Here is a 15969-nt window from a genome sequence, read left to right on the forward strand (position 1 = left end):
GTGAGTGACTGTGTGAGTGACTGTGTGAGTGAATGTGTGTCTGTGTGAGTGACTGTGTGACTATGTGAGTAACTGGGTCAGTGATTGAGTGTGTGAGTATGTGTCTGTTTGAGTGACTGTGACTGTGTAAGTGACTGTGTGTGTCTCAGTGACTGTGTGAGTGACTGTGACTGTCTGAGTGACAGTGTGAGTGACTGTGTGTGTCTCAGTGACTGTGTGAGTGACTATGTGTCTGTTTGAGTGACTGTGACTGTGTAAGTGACTGTGTGTGTCTCAGTGACTGTGTGAGTGACTGTGACTGTGTAAGTGACTGTGTGTGTCTCAGTGACTGTGTGAGTGACTGTGACTGTCTGAGTGACAGTGTGAGTGACTGTGTGTGTCTCAGTGACTGTGTGAGTGACTATGTGTCTGTTTGAGTGACTGTGTGAGTGACTGTGTGTGTCTCAGTGACTGTGTGAGTGACTGTGACTGTCTGAGTGACTGTGTGAGTGACTGAGTGACTGTGTGAGTGGCTGTGTGGCTGTGTCAGTGACTGTGTGAGTGACTGAGTGACTGTGAGTGTCTGAGTGACTGTGTGAGTGACTTTCTTGAGTGACTGTGTGAGTGTGTGACTGTATGAGTGACAGTATGAGTGGCTGTGTAAGTGACTGTGTGAGTTACTGTGTGACTGTGAGTGTCTGAGTGACTGTGAGTGTCTGAGTGACAGTATGAGTGACTGTGTGTGTCTCAGTGACGGTGTGTGTCTCAGTGACTGTGTGATTGTCCGAGTGACTGTATGCGTGACTGTGTGAGTGGCTGTGTGGCTGTGTCAGGGACTGTGTGAGTGGCTGTGTGGTTGTGTCAGTGACTGTGTCAGTGACTGTGTGAGTGGCTGTGTCAGTGACTGTGTGAGTTACTGTGTGACTGTGTCTGTTTGAGTGACTGTGAGTGACTGTCTGAGTGACTGTGAGTGACTGTGTGTGTCTCAGTGACTGTGTAAGTGACTGTGAGTGACTGTCTGAGTGACTGTGAGTGACTGTGTGTGTGTCTCAGTGACTGTGTAAGTGACTGTGAGTGTCTGAGTGACTGTGTGAGTGGCTGTGTGGCTGTGTGAGTGACTGTGTGAGTGACTATGTGTCTGTTTGAGTGACTGTGACTGTCTGAGTGACTGTGAGTGACTGTGTGTGTCTCAGTGACTGTGTGAGGGACTGTGACTGTATGAGTGACTGTGTGAGTTGCTGTGTGGCTGTGTCAGTGACTGTGTGAGTGTCTGAGTGACTGTGTGAGTTACTGTGTGACTGTCTGAGTGGCTGTGTGAGTGACTGCGTGAGTGACTATGTGACTGTGAGTGACTGTGTGAGTGACTGTCTGAGTGACAGTATGAGTGACTGTGTGTGTCTCAGTGACTGTGTGAGTGTCTGAGTGGCCGTGTGGCTGTGTCAGTGACTGTATGAGTGTGTGAGTGACTGTGTGAGTGTCTGAGTGGCTGTGTGGCTGTGTCAGTGACTGTGTGATTGACTGAGTGACTGTGTGAGTGTCTGAGTGACTGTGTGAGTGACTTTCTTGAGTGTCTGTGAGTGTGTGACTGTATGAGTGACTGTGTGAGTTACTGTGTGACTGTCTGAGTGACTGTGAGTGTCTGTGTGAGTGTCTGAGTGACTGTGTGAGTGTCTGAGTGACAGTATGAGTGGCTGTGTAAGTGACTGTCTGAGTGACTGTGAGTGTCTGTGTGACTGTGTGAGTTACTGTGTGACTGTCTGAGTGGCTGTGTGAGTGGCTGTGTGAGTGACTGTGTGAGTGACTGTGTGAGTTACTGTGTGACTGTCTGAGTGGCTGTGTAAGTGACTGTGTGACTGTGAGTGTCTGAGTGACTGTGTGAGTTACTGTGTGACTGTCTGAGTGACTGTGTGTGTCTCAGTGACTGTGTGAGTGGCTGTATCAGTGACTGTGTGAGTGGCTGTGTCAGTGACTGTGTGAGTGGCTGTGTCAGTGACTGTGTGAGTGGCTGTGTGGCTGTGTCAGTGACTGTATGAGTGTGTGAGTGACTGTGTGAGTGTCTGAGTGGCTGTGTGGCTGTGTGAGTGACTGTGTGAGTGTCTGAGTGGCTGTGTGGCTGTGTCAGTGACTGTGTGATTGACTGAGTGACTGTGTGAGTGTCTGAGCGACTGTGTGAGTGACTTTCTTGAGTGTCTGTGTGAGTGACTGTGAGTGTGTGAGTGACTATGTGAGTGTGTGACTGTATGAGTGACTGTGTGAGTTACTGTGTGACTGTGAGTGTCTGTGTGAGTGTCTGAGTGACTGTGTGAGTGTCTGAGTGACAGTATGAGTGGCTGTGTAAGTGACTGTGTGAGTTACTGTGTGACTGTCTGAGTGGCTGTGTGAGTGACTGTGTGAGTTACTGTGTGACTGTCTGAGTGGCTGTGTGAGTTACTGTGTGACTGTCTGAGTGGCTGTGTGAGTGACTGTGAGTGTCTGAGTGACTGTGTGAGTTACTGTGTGACTCTCTGAGTGACTGTCTGAGTGACTGTGTGTGTCTCAGTGACTGTGTGAGTGGCTGTGTCAGTGACTGTGTGAGTGGCTGTGTCAGTGACTGTGTGAGTGGCTGTGTGGCTGTGTCAGTGACTGTGTGACTGTGTGAGTTACTGTGTGGCTGTGTCAGTGACTGTGGTTGTGTCAGTGACTGAGTGTGTGAGTGACTGTGTGACTATGAGTGAGTGAGTGAATGTGTGAGTGACTGTGAGTGACTTTGTGAGTGTGAGTGTGAGTGACTGTGTGAGGACTGTGAGTGTGTGTGTGTGAGTGAGTGACTGCATGAGTGTGTGTGAGTATGTGAGTGACTGTGTCTGTTTGAGTGAATGTGTGAGTTACTGTGAGTGACTTTGTGACTGTGTGAGTGACTATGAGTGAGTGAGTGAATGTGTGATTGACTGTGTGAGTATGTCATTGACTGAGTGACTGTTTGAGTGACTGTGAATGACTTTGTGACTGTATGTGTGTGAGTGTGAGTGAATGTGTGACTGTGAGTGACTGTGATGAATAGGCCGTAGTTTACTACAGAGGTTTTGAAAGTGGTGTGTGTGTGTGTGTGTGTGTGTGTGTGTGTGTGTGTGTGTGTGTGTGTGTGAACGCTTGTGTCAGCAGTGTGTGCTCTGAGAGTCAGAAGCAGTGTCTGGGTACCTTTGGGCACGTGGTGAATATTTGTTTTTGTGACAAACTCTTTGTCAGAGCTTTTTAAGAGGAGTGTTATTTTGTTAATGGGATTTTTAAGACATTCATTAAGTGTTTTTATTTTTTCTGCGTTCTCTCTGGATGCATGGGTGCTCGGTGCCAGCCGACTCACTTAATGGAAGCAAGTAAGCTCCTAATGATCGATGACGGAACTCATACTGAACTAAAGAACAGCTATATTAGACAGCTCACTCCGCCTTATAGTGAAGACATTGGGAGCAAACGTGTGCCCTTAAGAAGACAGGGTACAGAAAGAGAGATGAGCATGCAGCTTTAACTGGGACTGAAAGTGTTAAAGAAGAAATACCACCCCCCCCCACCTCCAACCCCCCCACCCTTCTCCACTCTGGGTTCTTAGTGAAATGTTTGTAACCAGCTTTGGTCCAAACCCCACGAGCCCCACAGCAGTGTTCTCCCCCTGTGTAAACAGCCCCTGTTCAGAACGCCCGCTTTCAGCACCTGTTCCTTTAAATGATAATGAGCCGCTCGCTGTTCACCCCGACCCCGAGCGCACAGCAGTGAGGAGCGAGGAGCAGAAGCTCTGGTTTTTAGCCGTTTTCACTCTGTTCTCTTTCTTCTCCGTTTTTACTCAGTGCTCTTATTTCTCCGCGCTCGTTGTGTCTGTTTTGCTCAGACTCAGACGAGGGGGCGGGGCCATTCTAAAGTCTTTGCACTTGATGTCAGAAGTGCAGCAGAATCAGAACGGTTGGTTTGTCCTGTGGTTAAACAGAAAACTGACTGGGGTGGTCTTTTTTCAGTCTTGTGTGCGTCGGTCCAGAAATCTTTTATTATGAACATGCTCTGAACAAAACAGGTAATTAATGATTAATTGATGAATAAAGATTAAAAATGCTCTGTAAATAAAATAGAAAATGAAAACTGAAATAAAGATAGCAGTTTGATTTGTGGTCTACTTCACTGTGTTGAGACACTGATCATTTTCCTGAACACAGGCGGCTCTGACAGGCGGCTCTGACATATTGTTTCACTATATGTCAGTTGGTGGACTCCAGATACACACATTAATATAGTCATGATATGAATTTTTCATGATAAGTGCCCTTTGAGTTTGGTTTTCTACAGCCAATGTTAACCCCTTGTGTTCCTTATCGTCTCATTTACCTTGTGTTCGCTGTGGGTGATGAAAGACACTCTGAACCTGGCTGTGTTCTGCTGAACCCACTGTTGTGATGGTGTTGCATTGGTCTGTACATTGCAGCAAGCAGACGGTGAAGCAGCTGCAGAGGGACCGCAAGCGAGTACAGGAGAAGATCGCTCAGAATGAAGAAGAGAGGGAGCAGGTCAAAGGGGAGCTGACCCTGGAGGCCACCAGACATGTGAACACCAAGGCCAGGCTGACGGAGCTGGAGCACCAGACCTTCCAGCGGGAGCAGAGAATGAGGGTGAGACAAGTCTGATTTTATTGATTATCCTCAGATCTCCACTTGTTGTTGCTGTAGGACAGAGCTGCTTTTTATTGGGAAAGAGTGTGGCTGCTGTTCACAGAAAAATGTACCAAAATAGTAACTTTACAGGAGTGGGAAAAACCTTCTTAACTTCAGTGGAAACCAGGGTAAAAAGGTTTTATTCAAGAGTCATTTGATTCTGCTGAAGATTGTCGCTGTGTGTTGTTAGTGGAGCATGGTGAAGGCTGTTGTTTGTTTTGTCAGAGAGAGACGGAGAGCCTGAAGCTGCAGCTGAGGACTGAGATGAATGAGAACGCTGCTCTGAAGGTAAACCGTCAGAACCCAGTGATGTGATAACACCAACGGAAGAGTTGTGACATCACAAATGAGTGTAGAAAGTACATTTCACTTCATAGAGGTTCAGTCACTGTCTGAGTGAGGGGACCCTCACAGGAAACGCTGCAGGTTTATTCGTGAATTACACAGTAGTCAGGAGTTGGTGAGTGAGTCAGAAACATCGGTCCGATCAGAAAGGGTTTAATTTAATTTTGAAACAGGGGGACACTAGGGACACACGGGTCTCTTTTGTGGTTAGGATGATGTGGCTGGGGACCTCAAGTGGGCCTAGGTGTTAGTTGTAGGACCATGACAGGGTGTGTGTGTGTGATGCAACTGTATTTTTTTCATTTACCAAAATTAAACAGCGTTAATATCCTATACTGCTAAAGTTGGTGTGTTCCCCCTGTGTCTGTGTGGGTTTCCTCCGGGTGACTGTCTGTGAGGATTGTGGTGTGTTCTCCCTGTGTCTGTGTGGGTTTCCTCCGGGTGACTGTCTGTGAGGAGTGTGGTGTGTTCCCCCTGTGTCTGTGTGGGTTTCCTCCGGGTGACTGTCTGTGAGGATTGTGGTGTGTTCTCCCTGTGTCTGTGTGGGTTTCCTCCGGGTGACTGTCTGTGAGGAGTGTGGTGTGTTCTCCCTGTGTCTGCGTGGGTTTCCTCCGGGTGACTGTCTGTGAGGAGTGTGGTGTGTTCTCCCTGTGACTGTGTGGGTTTCCTCCGGGTGACTGTCTGTGAGGAGTGTGGTGTGTTCTCCCTGTGTCTGTGTGGGTTTCCTCCGGGTGACTGTCTGTGAGGAGTGTGGTGTGTTCTCCCTGTGTCTGCGTGGGTTTCCTCCGGGTGACTGTCTGTGAGGAGTGTGGTGTGTTCTCCCTGTGTTTGTGTGGGTTTCCTCCGGGTGACTGTCTGTGAGGAGTGTGGTGTGTTCTCCCTGTGTCTGTGTGGGTTTCCTCCGGGTGACTGTCTGTGAGGAGTGTGGTGTGTTCTCCCTGTGTCTGCGTGGGTTTCCTCCGGGTGACTGTCTGTGAGGAGTGTGGTGTGTTCTCCCTGTGACTGCGTGGGTTTCCTCCGGGTGACTGTCTGTGAGGAGTGTGCTGTGTTGTCCCTGTGTCTGCGTGGGTTTCCTCCGGGTGACTGTCTGTGAGGAGTGTGGTGTGTTCTCCCTGTGTCTGTGTGGGTTTCCTCCGGGTGACTGTCTGTGAGGAGTGTGGTGTGTTCTCCCTGTGACTGCGTGGGTTTCCTCCGGGTGACTGTCTGTGAGGAGTGTGGTGTGTTCTCTCTGTGACTGCGTGGGTTTCCTCCGGGTGACTCTTAGCTGTTTTATCTGAATTTGAGGGATTTGCTGTTGTGATACAGCTGCATGTACATGCCTTGCCCCAGGACTCCTTGGGTGCAGTAGGGTGTGTGAGGGAACCAAACCCCAGTCGACTACTTGAAGCACATAGCATTATCCTCTGTGTTACAGCAAACACTGTTAAACTAACATTTTCAAACAATAAATGATTTACCTGTTACATTTAACCAGAGGCACACAGCTCCAGTCCTGGAGGGTCCAGCTAGGTTTGGTGATTCCACTGCTAAAACTCACCCCCTACACCTGGCAATTAACAGATGAGTTCAGTCAGGTGTGTGTGTGAGCAAAGGAATCACCAAGCATTAACTAACATCAAATAAGTCTGATCCCCATCTTGGTTTATCTTCAAAGCAACAGTTTAAAATACAAAAAGAACATCCATTCATTTCTTCCTTTGTTGTCCCTTTCCTGGACACTCAGGATACTTGGTGTGCTCTGGTTTGTTGTTTCCTCGTGGTGAGTTAGAAGTCAGTGAGTGTGCAACAGCTCAACTTAATGTCACAACACAGACCATTTCCAGTTAATTATCAGAAACTGTGAGAGCAAAGCAGGAAGCAATGATTCTCACTTTGAGACAAAGAGACAGTGCGTGGGCTGTGCTTTCAAAGGGGCTCTTCTAAAGGGATTTGTGTTATTTGTCCCTCTAATCCTTTAGGGACAAATATCCTCAGTAGTGGAAGAAGGTAAAGCAGTAAGAGTGGACTCGGACAGAGAGAAAAAACAGCTGCTGGAGGAAGGTGAAGCAGTGTCCTTCGCAGCTGCGCAGCTGGAGGCGGAGGTGGTGGAACTGAGGGAGATTCACGCAGTAAAATCTGAGGTATGGTTTTGTTTCTCTGGGGCATTGTGTGGTGATTTTGGCAGAATGTGAAAAAGTAGGTTTCATGGTAGGAATCCTGAAGTGACCCCAGTGCTATCAAGAACGGCAGTGCCAACCCAAGACAAGCATCACCCTCCTGATGAGTCTGACCAATTCTGGACAAAACATCTTCAGTGAGGCACTACACGACTAACTCATGGCCACTGAAGACAAGCATACACACAGCTCCCTGCCGAAATGTATTAGATGTCGTCTCTAACCCCGTCTCTAAGGGGAACAGTGGGCTTTGGAAACCACAACAACGGTGGTGGTAACGTTAAGTGGTGTTTACTGATGGTGTATCGGCGTGTTGTTGTTGTTTGGGACTGAACACAGCTCCGTCATCAGTTCAGACAGATCAGTAGAGTTTGTTCCTTCCTTGTTGCAGCGTCCAGCTCTCGCTGGATTCTTTCGTCGGCCACCGATCCAAGGAGCGTTTGAACCTCTTCAAAAGACCACGGCGTCATTTTACGAGCTGCCGTCGTGAGTCGGATAAAAACAAACGTGATCTCTGCTGCAGCTGGAGATTTTACAGATGGAGAGTTGGTGCTGGTCGTCTGCGTTGCGTGGAGTGACGACTCTCTCTGGACGATCAGCGCTCTGCAAGGTTTACACGCCACGGTTTAGTCCCTACTCGACTCGCTCTGAACCACGAGAGAACAGCCACTAAACAAGAACCCGCTTCCAGAACCAGGACCTGATTCACCTGGTGGAGAAGCGGAAAAGCCCAGTAGAATAGTGTCTCCCAGGTTTTACAGTGACAGTTGTTACGAGTGCTATTTTGTCTCTTAGTATTTGATGAAGACACTGCTTTAGGAAACTTTCCACTCATTCTCCATTGACCTTCCCTTCTTTATACAATGTTGTCTCTCTAACCCACTTCTATTATGACAAGCTTGTATCAGACCTCTCACAATCCCTGGACAGACTGCCAGTGACACCCTCCTGTAGCTCTCATGGAGCTGCTGTACATCTGGGTGTATGTTTCAGGAACTGAACTGATTTGAGAGGGTCAGCATGGAGCTGAAGTGTCTGTGTCAGTAAAGGAACCAGTGTTTATTTCATTAACAAAATTCTAAGAAAGAAAATGTTCGTTGACAACTTATTATTCGTAGAAAATCTAGACAAAAACTAAATAAAAATAATCATTGGAAAACTATGACAAATTGACAAAAAATGACAATAAAACACAAAAATGTGAAAAAAAATCCCAGAAATACAGAAAATAGCAAGGAAATAAAAACAGGAAAATGTTTGCTGTTGTGAGGTCTATTAGAGCGGCCTGGTTTATTAGTGAAGAGGAGTCAACTCTCAAAGCATAGTGACATTACTAGTGGATCAGACACAGCAGTGCTGCTGGAGTTTTTAAACCCCTCAGTGTCTGGACTGAGAACAGTCCACCGACCAAAAACATCCAGCCGACAGCGTCCTGTGTCACTGATGAAGGACTAGAGGACGAGCGACACACACTGTGCAGCGACAGATGAGCTACTGTCTCTGACTCTACATCTACAAGGTGGACCAACGAGGGAGGAGTGTCTCACAGAGTGGACAGAGAGTGGACACAGGGTTTAAAAAATGTTACGGAACTTTCAATTAACTCTGTGTTTCTGCTGATTACTTTTGGTAGAAAATTGTGAACCTGAAAATGAAAGTGAGGGACATCATGGAGGAAAGTGAAATCCTGGCTGATGACTTTGAGGAGCAGAAGAGCACCTGTGTGGACCACCTGGATTCAGTTAAGGTAGTTTATTGACATGATTGCAAGTGTTTGATCATTAATGGATCATTAATATTAGAGCGGTATGTAACGCGGGATGTGTGTGTGCAGAAAGCCCACAGTGTCGTCTCGCTGAGCTGTGAGCAGGCAGCCTGCAGGATCAAGGAGCTCAGGCTGAAGTCGGAGGAATACAGGAAAGCGTCTGACACCATGGAGGAAATGATGATCACCCTGCCGCGTGTAATAGAGGAGCTACAGTAAGCCCAGAGACTATAAGAGAGCTACTGCAGAGTGATGCACATACAGTTTACAGTGCTGAGCAGAAGTTAGAGACCACTCCTGGGTTAGCAGGTGTTATTCTTGTTCAGGGGAGTAACAGATCCTCAGGCATCATAGTCAGGATCAGTGTGTCCACTTCTCGCTGGCATTACTGCGTCCATCCTGCTCCGTGGGGGTCCTGAGCGCTAAAGAACAGGGGGAAAGAGGGAGAACAAAGTATGTGGAGCAACAGAGGGAGTCTGCAGCCTGAAGAGTAAACACAGAGTAAACGCGGTGTGGATGTTGTGGACATTAGATATTATGAAAGATACAGCAGGAGGCATCTAGAGTCTTATTGAATAACCTGACCCACGTTTTTAAGTATTTATCTATAGGACCTTGCACATTGAAAAGGTTAAAGACTGAACACGAGGGACAGCACAGCCGTGAGAGTCTAATGATTCCTCGCTGATTTATTGTCGTTTAAATGGCACATGCTTCAGTGTGTGTCTACCACACGGTTATTATTGTAAAGAATAAGAGGAACATGCTCCTGAACGACTGATTTGTGGAAATAAATGTGATGAATACACTCTGCTCAGAGGGTAATCTCAGCTGTGCTGCCTGCTGCTGGAACAAAGACCTCGCTACACGTTGTCTCTGTAATTACAGCGTAGGTACAGATGAAACCTGCTGGATTAGGGCAGGATGAGGGTTCTTTACAGATCTGTGAATCTGTGGCCACACGGGTGAGGGGGGCGGAGGTCAACAGGGGCGGAGTCGTGGAGATGAGGTCTAAACCGATTTCAGAAATACGTAGATATCACGTGTTTCTCTGTAGTTCTCAAACTGTGGTGTGTAAACCACTGGCGGTGTGTGAAGCAGCAAGAGGTGGTACGCCACACGACCTCGAAAATGTACTTATTACTGAATGGTTAAAGGAACACTTTGTAAGATTTGTGTTCTTTGCTTCTGGAGCTCCCCCTGGCGTAATTCACTTGTACAGCACTGTAGTGAAACAAATAAAGAGGGGGAGGGAGTGGAAGGTGGTTTCCTACTCTGCTCCGAACGTTACATAGTGCAGTTTCTGCAGTGCTGAGCCCAGGGTAGCAACAACAGAGGCTTTTTTCTCCAGATTACGAACAGTGAAGAATCACAATGCATACGAAGCTGTAAATTTAAAGTAAAATAGTGTTCCTTTAAGGAATTAATAACTGCAGATCTAAAATAGTCAGGATACATACAGATACACTCTAGTCTCATCTGAAAGGGAAGGGGGATGTTCCCCGCTGTGTTCAAGAGCGGGAAGGAGATCCCACAGTAGTTTTTATTGTGAGATCCATGTAAAAAAGCCCACAATTTCAACTGCTTACTTTCTGGACGTAAGCAAAGGCCAGAGACACACACGAGCAGTTTGGACTTACAAAAGCACACAGCCGAGAAAAGCCAAGACCAAGCACGAGAACACACCAAGAAATAATTCTTCAACCGAGAAGTGCCGAATCTAGAAAACATAAAATAGAGAAAACAAAGCGAGAACTCTGAACACGTAAAAAAACAAACTAGAAAACAACACTCCACTCAGATGAAGGAAAAACATGGCCTTCGACGAGGTTTCTGTCTCAGCTCTGAAATCACTGGGAGAGGAAGTGGAAAAGTATTTATTGAGTAGGAAAAATTATAAATGTATCATTTTACTGTAAACACTGTGACTAAACGCCACACTAAACCCGCTCCAGTGTCCAGAACAACATTCAGCAGTGTTTCTGAGGCTCACTGAGGGAGTGTGAGGCTCTGCTTCTGCGTGTTGCTTCTCTCAGTGAAAGGGTTAAATTTTCTTTAACCGCTACAGTTTAGTTCGCAGCTTTGGTTATGTTTTAAACTTCTGTGTTTTACTATGAACAAGACGAGCTGCTCAGCTGCCGTTTCCTACTTTTGGTACTTGTTTGGTCTGTAACCATGACAACGGCGCTCTGATTGGTCGCCTGATTTTTAACACATTCATCAACGCAGAAAATAAAACAGGTTCTAATTCAAAATCTGACGCAGCGTCACAGTCCGTCGGTTTCAGACTCGGTGTGAAAGACACCTGCGTTTGTTTTCAAAATTGACGTGTGTTTTACGCGATAAAAATCAGACTCGGTGTGAAAATATTAAACATTCCGTTTAGGCGATTTATTTTCTGTAATTATTAGTAATTATTTTAGATGAATTATTCCGGAGCGGAGGAGGAACCCAGGGAGCACGTGTTTCTGTGATAAGACTCATGGGTGGTACTTGTTTTAAAACGTTTGAGAACCACTGGTATATATCGTAAATACTGTGTATATTTAACTCTATGTACTGTTTACATACTGTTCAGAAACTGTGAGCTTTGTGCGGCTTTTCTTCCTTCGCTGTTCGTTACATTACATATGTACTGCTCAGCAAAGACAAGAAAACATTAGACTTCAGAAAAATTCATCTTCCTCCACATTGTCAGCCACAGGAACAGAAGACGAGGGCCGCTGTGGGACTCCGTTTACATCACAGTCATTTTTAGGCATTTCCGTGTCTGCAGGATAAAGAAGGATAAAGAAACTCGAAATGGAGCGGAACGTCCTAGCCCGGTGCGGCCCGGCCCGGTGCGGCCTCTAGAATCACTTGGCTCTACAGTGGGCCATAGTGTCTTTGATGCAAAGCGCTGAATGGCAGCCACTTGTGGCGCAGTTCTTAAACCTGAGTGAGTATGTGGGTGTTTTTCAGGAGCACATCCAGCGCAGAGGAATCTAAACGGAACGCAGCTAGTGACGTCATGAGCAGCCTGCAGAGTGACGTGGAAAACTCCAGGAGCAGATCAGACATTTCTGGGAAGGTGCACTCCACCCTCCTGGTCCAGAGACAGGCTTTTCTCCTGGGCACCAAGGTGAGGGTTAGTGTAATATTAATAATAATACATTTATTTACAATAATGCTTTCCAGACACCCACAGACACTGTACAATAGTGTCCGTAGGTGTGAGTGTGTGAATGTGTGTCGCCCTGTGAAGGACTGGCGCCCCCTTCAGGGTGTGTTCCTTCCTTACGCCCAGTGATGACTGGATAAGGGTTACAGACAATGAATGAATGAATGAATGAAGGTAAATAAAGAGCAGGGAGAACATTACCACCTGTGTCTGTAGATTCTGGATGAGTTTAAACAGTAGAGCACTCACTGGACTGAGCTCAGCACCACATTTTATATTCTACCTCATCAGGCCACTAACTCCAGGGACTAGCTGCAGTCGTGTGAGGGTTTGAAGAGATACAGTGAGCCCTTGGGATCCGGACCCTCTGCATTTACCAGAATCCACGGAGGCGAGAGCTCCTTGTATAAAATGATGCAGTATTGTAGTATAACCTCCGCTCATCCTCCATCCACTTTACACTGTCCCTAGGTCACTGACGGTTCCTGATACGGTGGACACGCTGGGGATGTTTGTTTACTGTGTTGTTTGGAGAACAGTGCCCAGAACAAACTCCATGGTATCTAGACTAGACAGCACACGCCAAACAAACAACAAACAAACAAACAAACAAACAAACAAGACCATCACAGGTGGCCCACACGATTCACGCTCAAAAGAAGAATGAACAAATAAACGAGACCACCGTAGACTGACCACGCTGCACACACCCAACAAACAAACGGAGACGCAAGGCGAACGATGCTCAGGGGCTGCAGCAGGGGGTGCTATACATTGCTTTGTTGGTGTGGATTCATCGTAGCTCTCAGCGCAACAAATTCAAGTGTGACTATTTCGAACTTCCTGGAATGTTTTTCCAGAAATCCGTGGATGTGGAACCAGTGGATGCTGAGTGTCTCAGCACCGTCCTGGACGCGATATTTCTGGATTCTAGAGGTTTTTTAGAGATTTGTCGTGTCCCTCTGAACATGGACAGTGTTAGACAGCTGTAGACACCTGTGAAAATATAAACGCAGGGGTTCACTGCGACAGAACGCCTCGTTTTCCACATGAACACTGATATTAATAGAAATAAACACAAATAACACGAATACAGTTTCCTTCAGGATCAATAAAGCGATATTGGATTTTATCTTAAAGTATAGATTTCCGTGTTTTATTTAACCATTTCCAAACCTTACCTCCAGGAAACCCACTTGCACTTCTCCTCCAGTGCCTGATTTGGCTCAGGCCATGCTTCATTAAGTTAAATTAGGTGTTGTAGTGATGGAATTTAACAAACGCCTGTGATGGCTGGGGGGCCTCCAGGAGAAATCTGTTCTTTTCCTCTGAATAGCAGCATTTCTTTCTTTCAAAACAAGAACTGACGGATGCTTCTTTGCTGTAGTAATGTTTGCTTGTGTTTATTCTAGTGTCGTTTCTTCAGTCAAAAACACAACTCTTATTAAGTTACGTCCGAGTAGAAGGTTGTAGACGATGCTCTTTTGCGACGGACTCTTTTGCTGAGCACTGTGTTTAATCCTGGGACGTGGTCTGAGGCCTGACTCGATGATTTGACGGAGTTAGTTCTGGCTTTTAAAGGCGAAGCTGAGCACCTCCTGGACGGACTGACCCTGCACACATGCGTATAAAGGGATGCAGTGAAATCACACACACACACACACACACACACACACATGGACAGAGTGTTAGGGGCTAGTGTTTACAGCACGGTGTCCATGCTCTCGCACCTGGAGTACAGTACGTGTCTGGGCTGATAGCACACGTGTGTTAATGTTCTCTCCCTGATCAGTGCCTCTCTTTTCTTCTTCCCTTTCACTGCAGCTGCACCGTGGTCCTGTGCCGTGCGGATAGCACATGTTTGTTCTGGTAATGCGATGCAGTCTGCTATAATTTTCTGTAAGAAATAATATGTTATGTGTTGCATGAAAGCCATGAATTATCACTTCATTTTCCTTTGGAAAAGCCATTTATTGGGGGAGTTGAGCTTCAGGATTATGGCCCCAGTCAGAGCCTCGCGCCTGATGAGAGTCTCACATGGCTTATCTAATGTGAAATCGCCATGTGGTATATAGTTTCATTAAACGGTGATCAAGAATGCATTAGTTCAAAACAAGAAAAGGCAATGGAGCTTAATCCGCCATGCGCGCATGGGTGCAGCAAACTCCAAACAAGTTGTTGGTGCGAGACAGGCGCAGAATTAAAAGTCTTCCCTCATAGAGCCAGCCTCCCATTAGCTGGCTGCAGGGCAGTGGAGCATAGCGCCTTTTCAGGCCCTCGCACGGAGAACAATAAAACAGCAGCACATGCGCTTAGTGGAGGAGGCACCTCTTACACAGGTTCAGAAAGAAAATACTGCAAACACGGTCCAGAGCACTTCCCGTACGTTCTTCGTACAGTGGCTCGAGAAGAAGACGAAGGCTGTGATGTTTCGGTGTCTTAGAAAGTGCTGGATTCATTATAGTGAATTCTTAAGTGAATTTGATGAATGACTGATTTGCTATTTGCTGTGATTTATTTCACTCAGCGCGGTGTGAAAGTGCACGCACCAGGACTCCTCTATCACCAGGAGAAATAGCTAACTGCTGGTCCATTTTCCCTGCAGCAGGCTGTATAGCCACCACAGGACCAGTCTGATTTAAATGTGTGAGATAGGCAGGCCGTTAGCATGTTAGCATGATGCTAATTGATTAGGTAGAAGCTGATTATATTAGCATCGTAGCCTAAATGCAAACTGAAGAAGCCTAATTTGGACACCTCTGGTTATGTCTTCAGTGATATTCAGGGGAATACTGGGTCATTTCGGGCTGAAGGACTGCTTTAAAGGTGCAGTCAGTCACATGGACGTCACACCACGCAAAATCACTACAGGATCCTCATTTCCCATGATACCCTGCGTCTTTCCAAACGCTTCAGCAGCTAATGCTTTCAGTCAGAACCAGTTTATTTTGTTATTTTGCATGGAGCAGTGGACAACAGAAACACGCGATAATTATTGTTCATAGCGATATATTCTGCTTATAGACACTTTTAACTGTATAAGCTTCCAATAAACATAATGCATTCTACACCACTGAAGCAAACAGTCAGTGTTACAACTCATGAGCGTGTTCTCTCTCACGCAGCAGGTAGTGTCTCTGGGGACTGGCGCCCCCTCCAGGGTGTGTTCCCACCTTGCGCCCAGTGATTCCCGGGTAGGCTCTGGACCCACCGCCGCCCTGAACTGGATAAGGGTCACAGACAATGAATGTTCTCTGTAGTTTTCAGTGTGTATCAGAGGAAACATGGGAGCAGTTGGTGCAAAACTGAAGAAAACTAAAAAAGGCATGGAATTTAAAGAAAAATCCTTTAGTATTAATTTGTTCTTCTTCTCTCTTTGTGACGCCCGCTTTAGTGTTTAATCATTTCATCTTGTTAGTGTTTAACAGGCTTTTACTGGATGAACAGTTGTACCCTGTGAATGAATGGGGAGCAGAGGGGTGCAGCAGTGACTCTCAGTCACTTAGTAATTCTTCTTTATGATACTCACATTATGCTGACACCTAGTGGCCTGAACATGTCATAGACTCTGCACTAAACGTATTTCTCTGTGTGGGGGACCCGCTCTATGGAGCATTAACTGAATCATTCAGGGACCACGAAGCAGTTTGTTTCTTCACTTAATAAGAGCTGATCTTCACCTGAAACAATATTTCTCTGTGTGGGGGACCCGCTCTATGGAGCATTAACTGAATCATTCAGGGACCACGAAGCAGTTTGTTTCTTCACTTAATAAGAGCTGATCTTCACCTGAAACAATGTAAATATCACAAACTCATTTTGTTGGTCATTTTTACGGTGATAGAAATGACAGAGTGCACTTTAAAAATGTATTTTTGTTTGTGTGAATGT

General features: G+C 46.4%; 1 protein-coding gene across 5 annotated transcripts in view; it reads left to right on the forward strand.

Annotated features, from left to right (window-relative positions):
• The window catches only part of LOC136708982 (coiled-coil domain-containing protein 178), a 51597-nt gene that overhangs the window by 18579 nt on the left and 17049 nt on the right, over positions 1–15969 (forward strand). For 3 of the 5 annotated variants that reach the window (XM_066683925.1, XM_066683924.1, XM_066683926.1), the window contains exons 12-17: positions 4427–4610; positions 4878–4940; positions 6956–7117; positions 8787–8900; positions 8988–9133; positions 11880–12045. In XM_066683925.1, coding sequence (XP_066540022.1) covers positions 4427–4610; positions 4878–4940; positions 6956–7117; positions 8787–8900; positions 8988–9133; positions 11880–12045 — 835 coding nt within the window. The remainder of the gene's footprint in view (positions 1–4426; positions 4611–4877; positions 4941–6955; positions 7118–8786; positions 8901–8987; positions 9134–11879; positions 12046–15969) is intronic. The other 2 variants (XM_066683927.1, XM_066683928.1) reach the window with 2 other exon arrangements.

The sequence above is a fragment of the Hoplias malabaricus genome, chromosome 10, assembly GCF_029633855.1.
Source record: "Hoplias malabaricus isolate fHopMal1 chromosome 10, fHopMal1.hap1, whole genome shotgun sequence".
Lineage (NCBI taxonomy): Eukaryota > Metazoa > Chordata > Actinopteri > Characiformes > Erythrinidae > Hoplias > Hoplias malabaricus.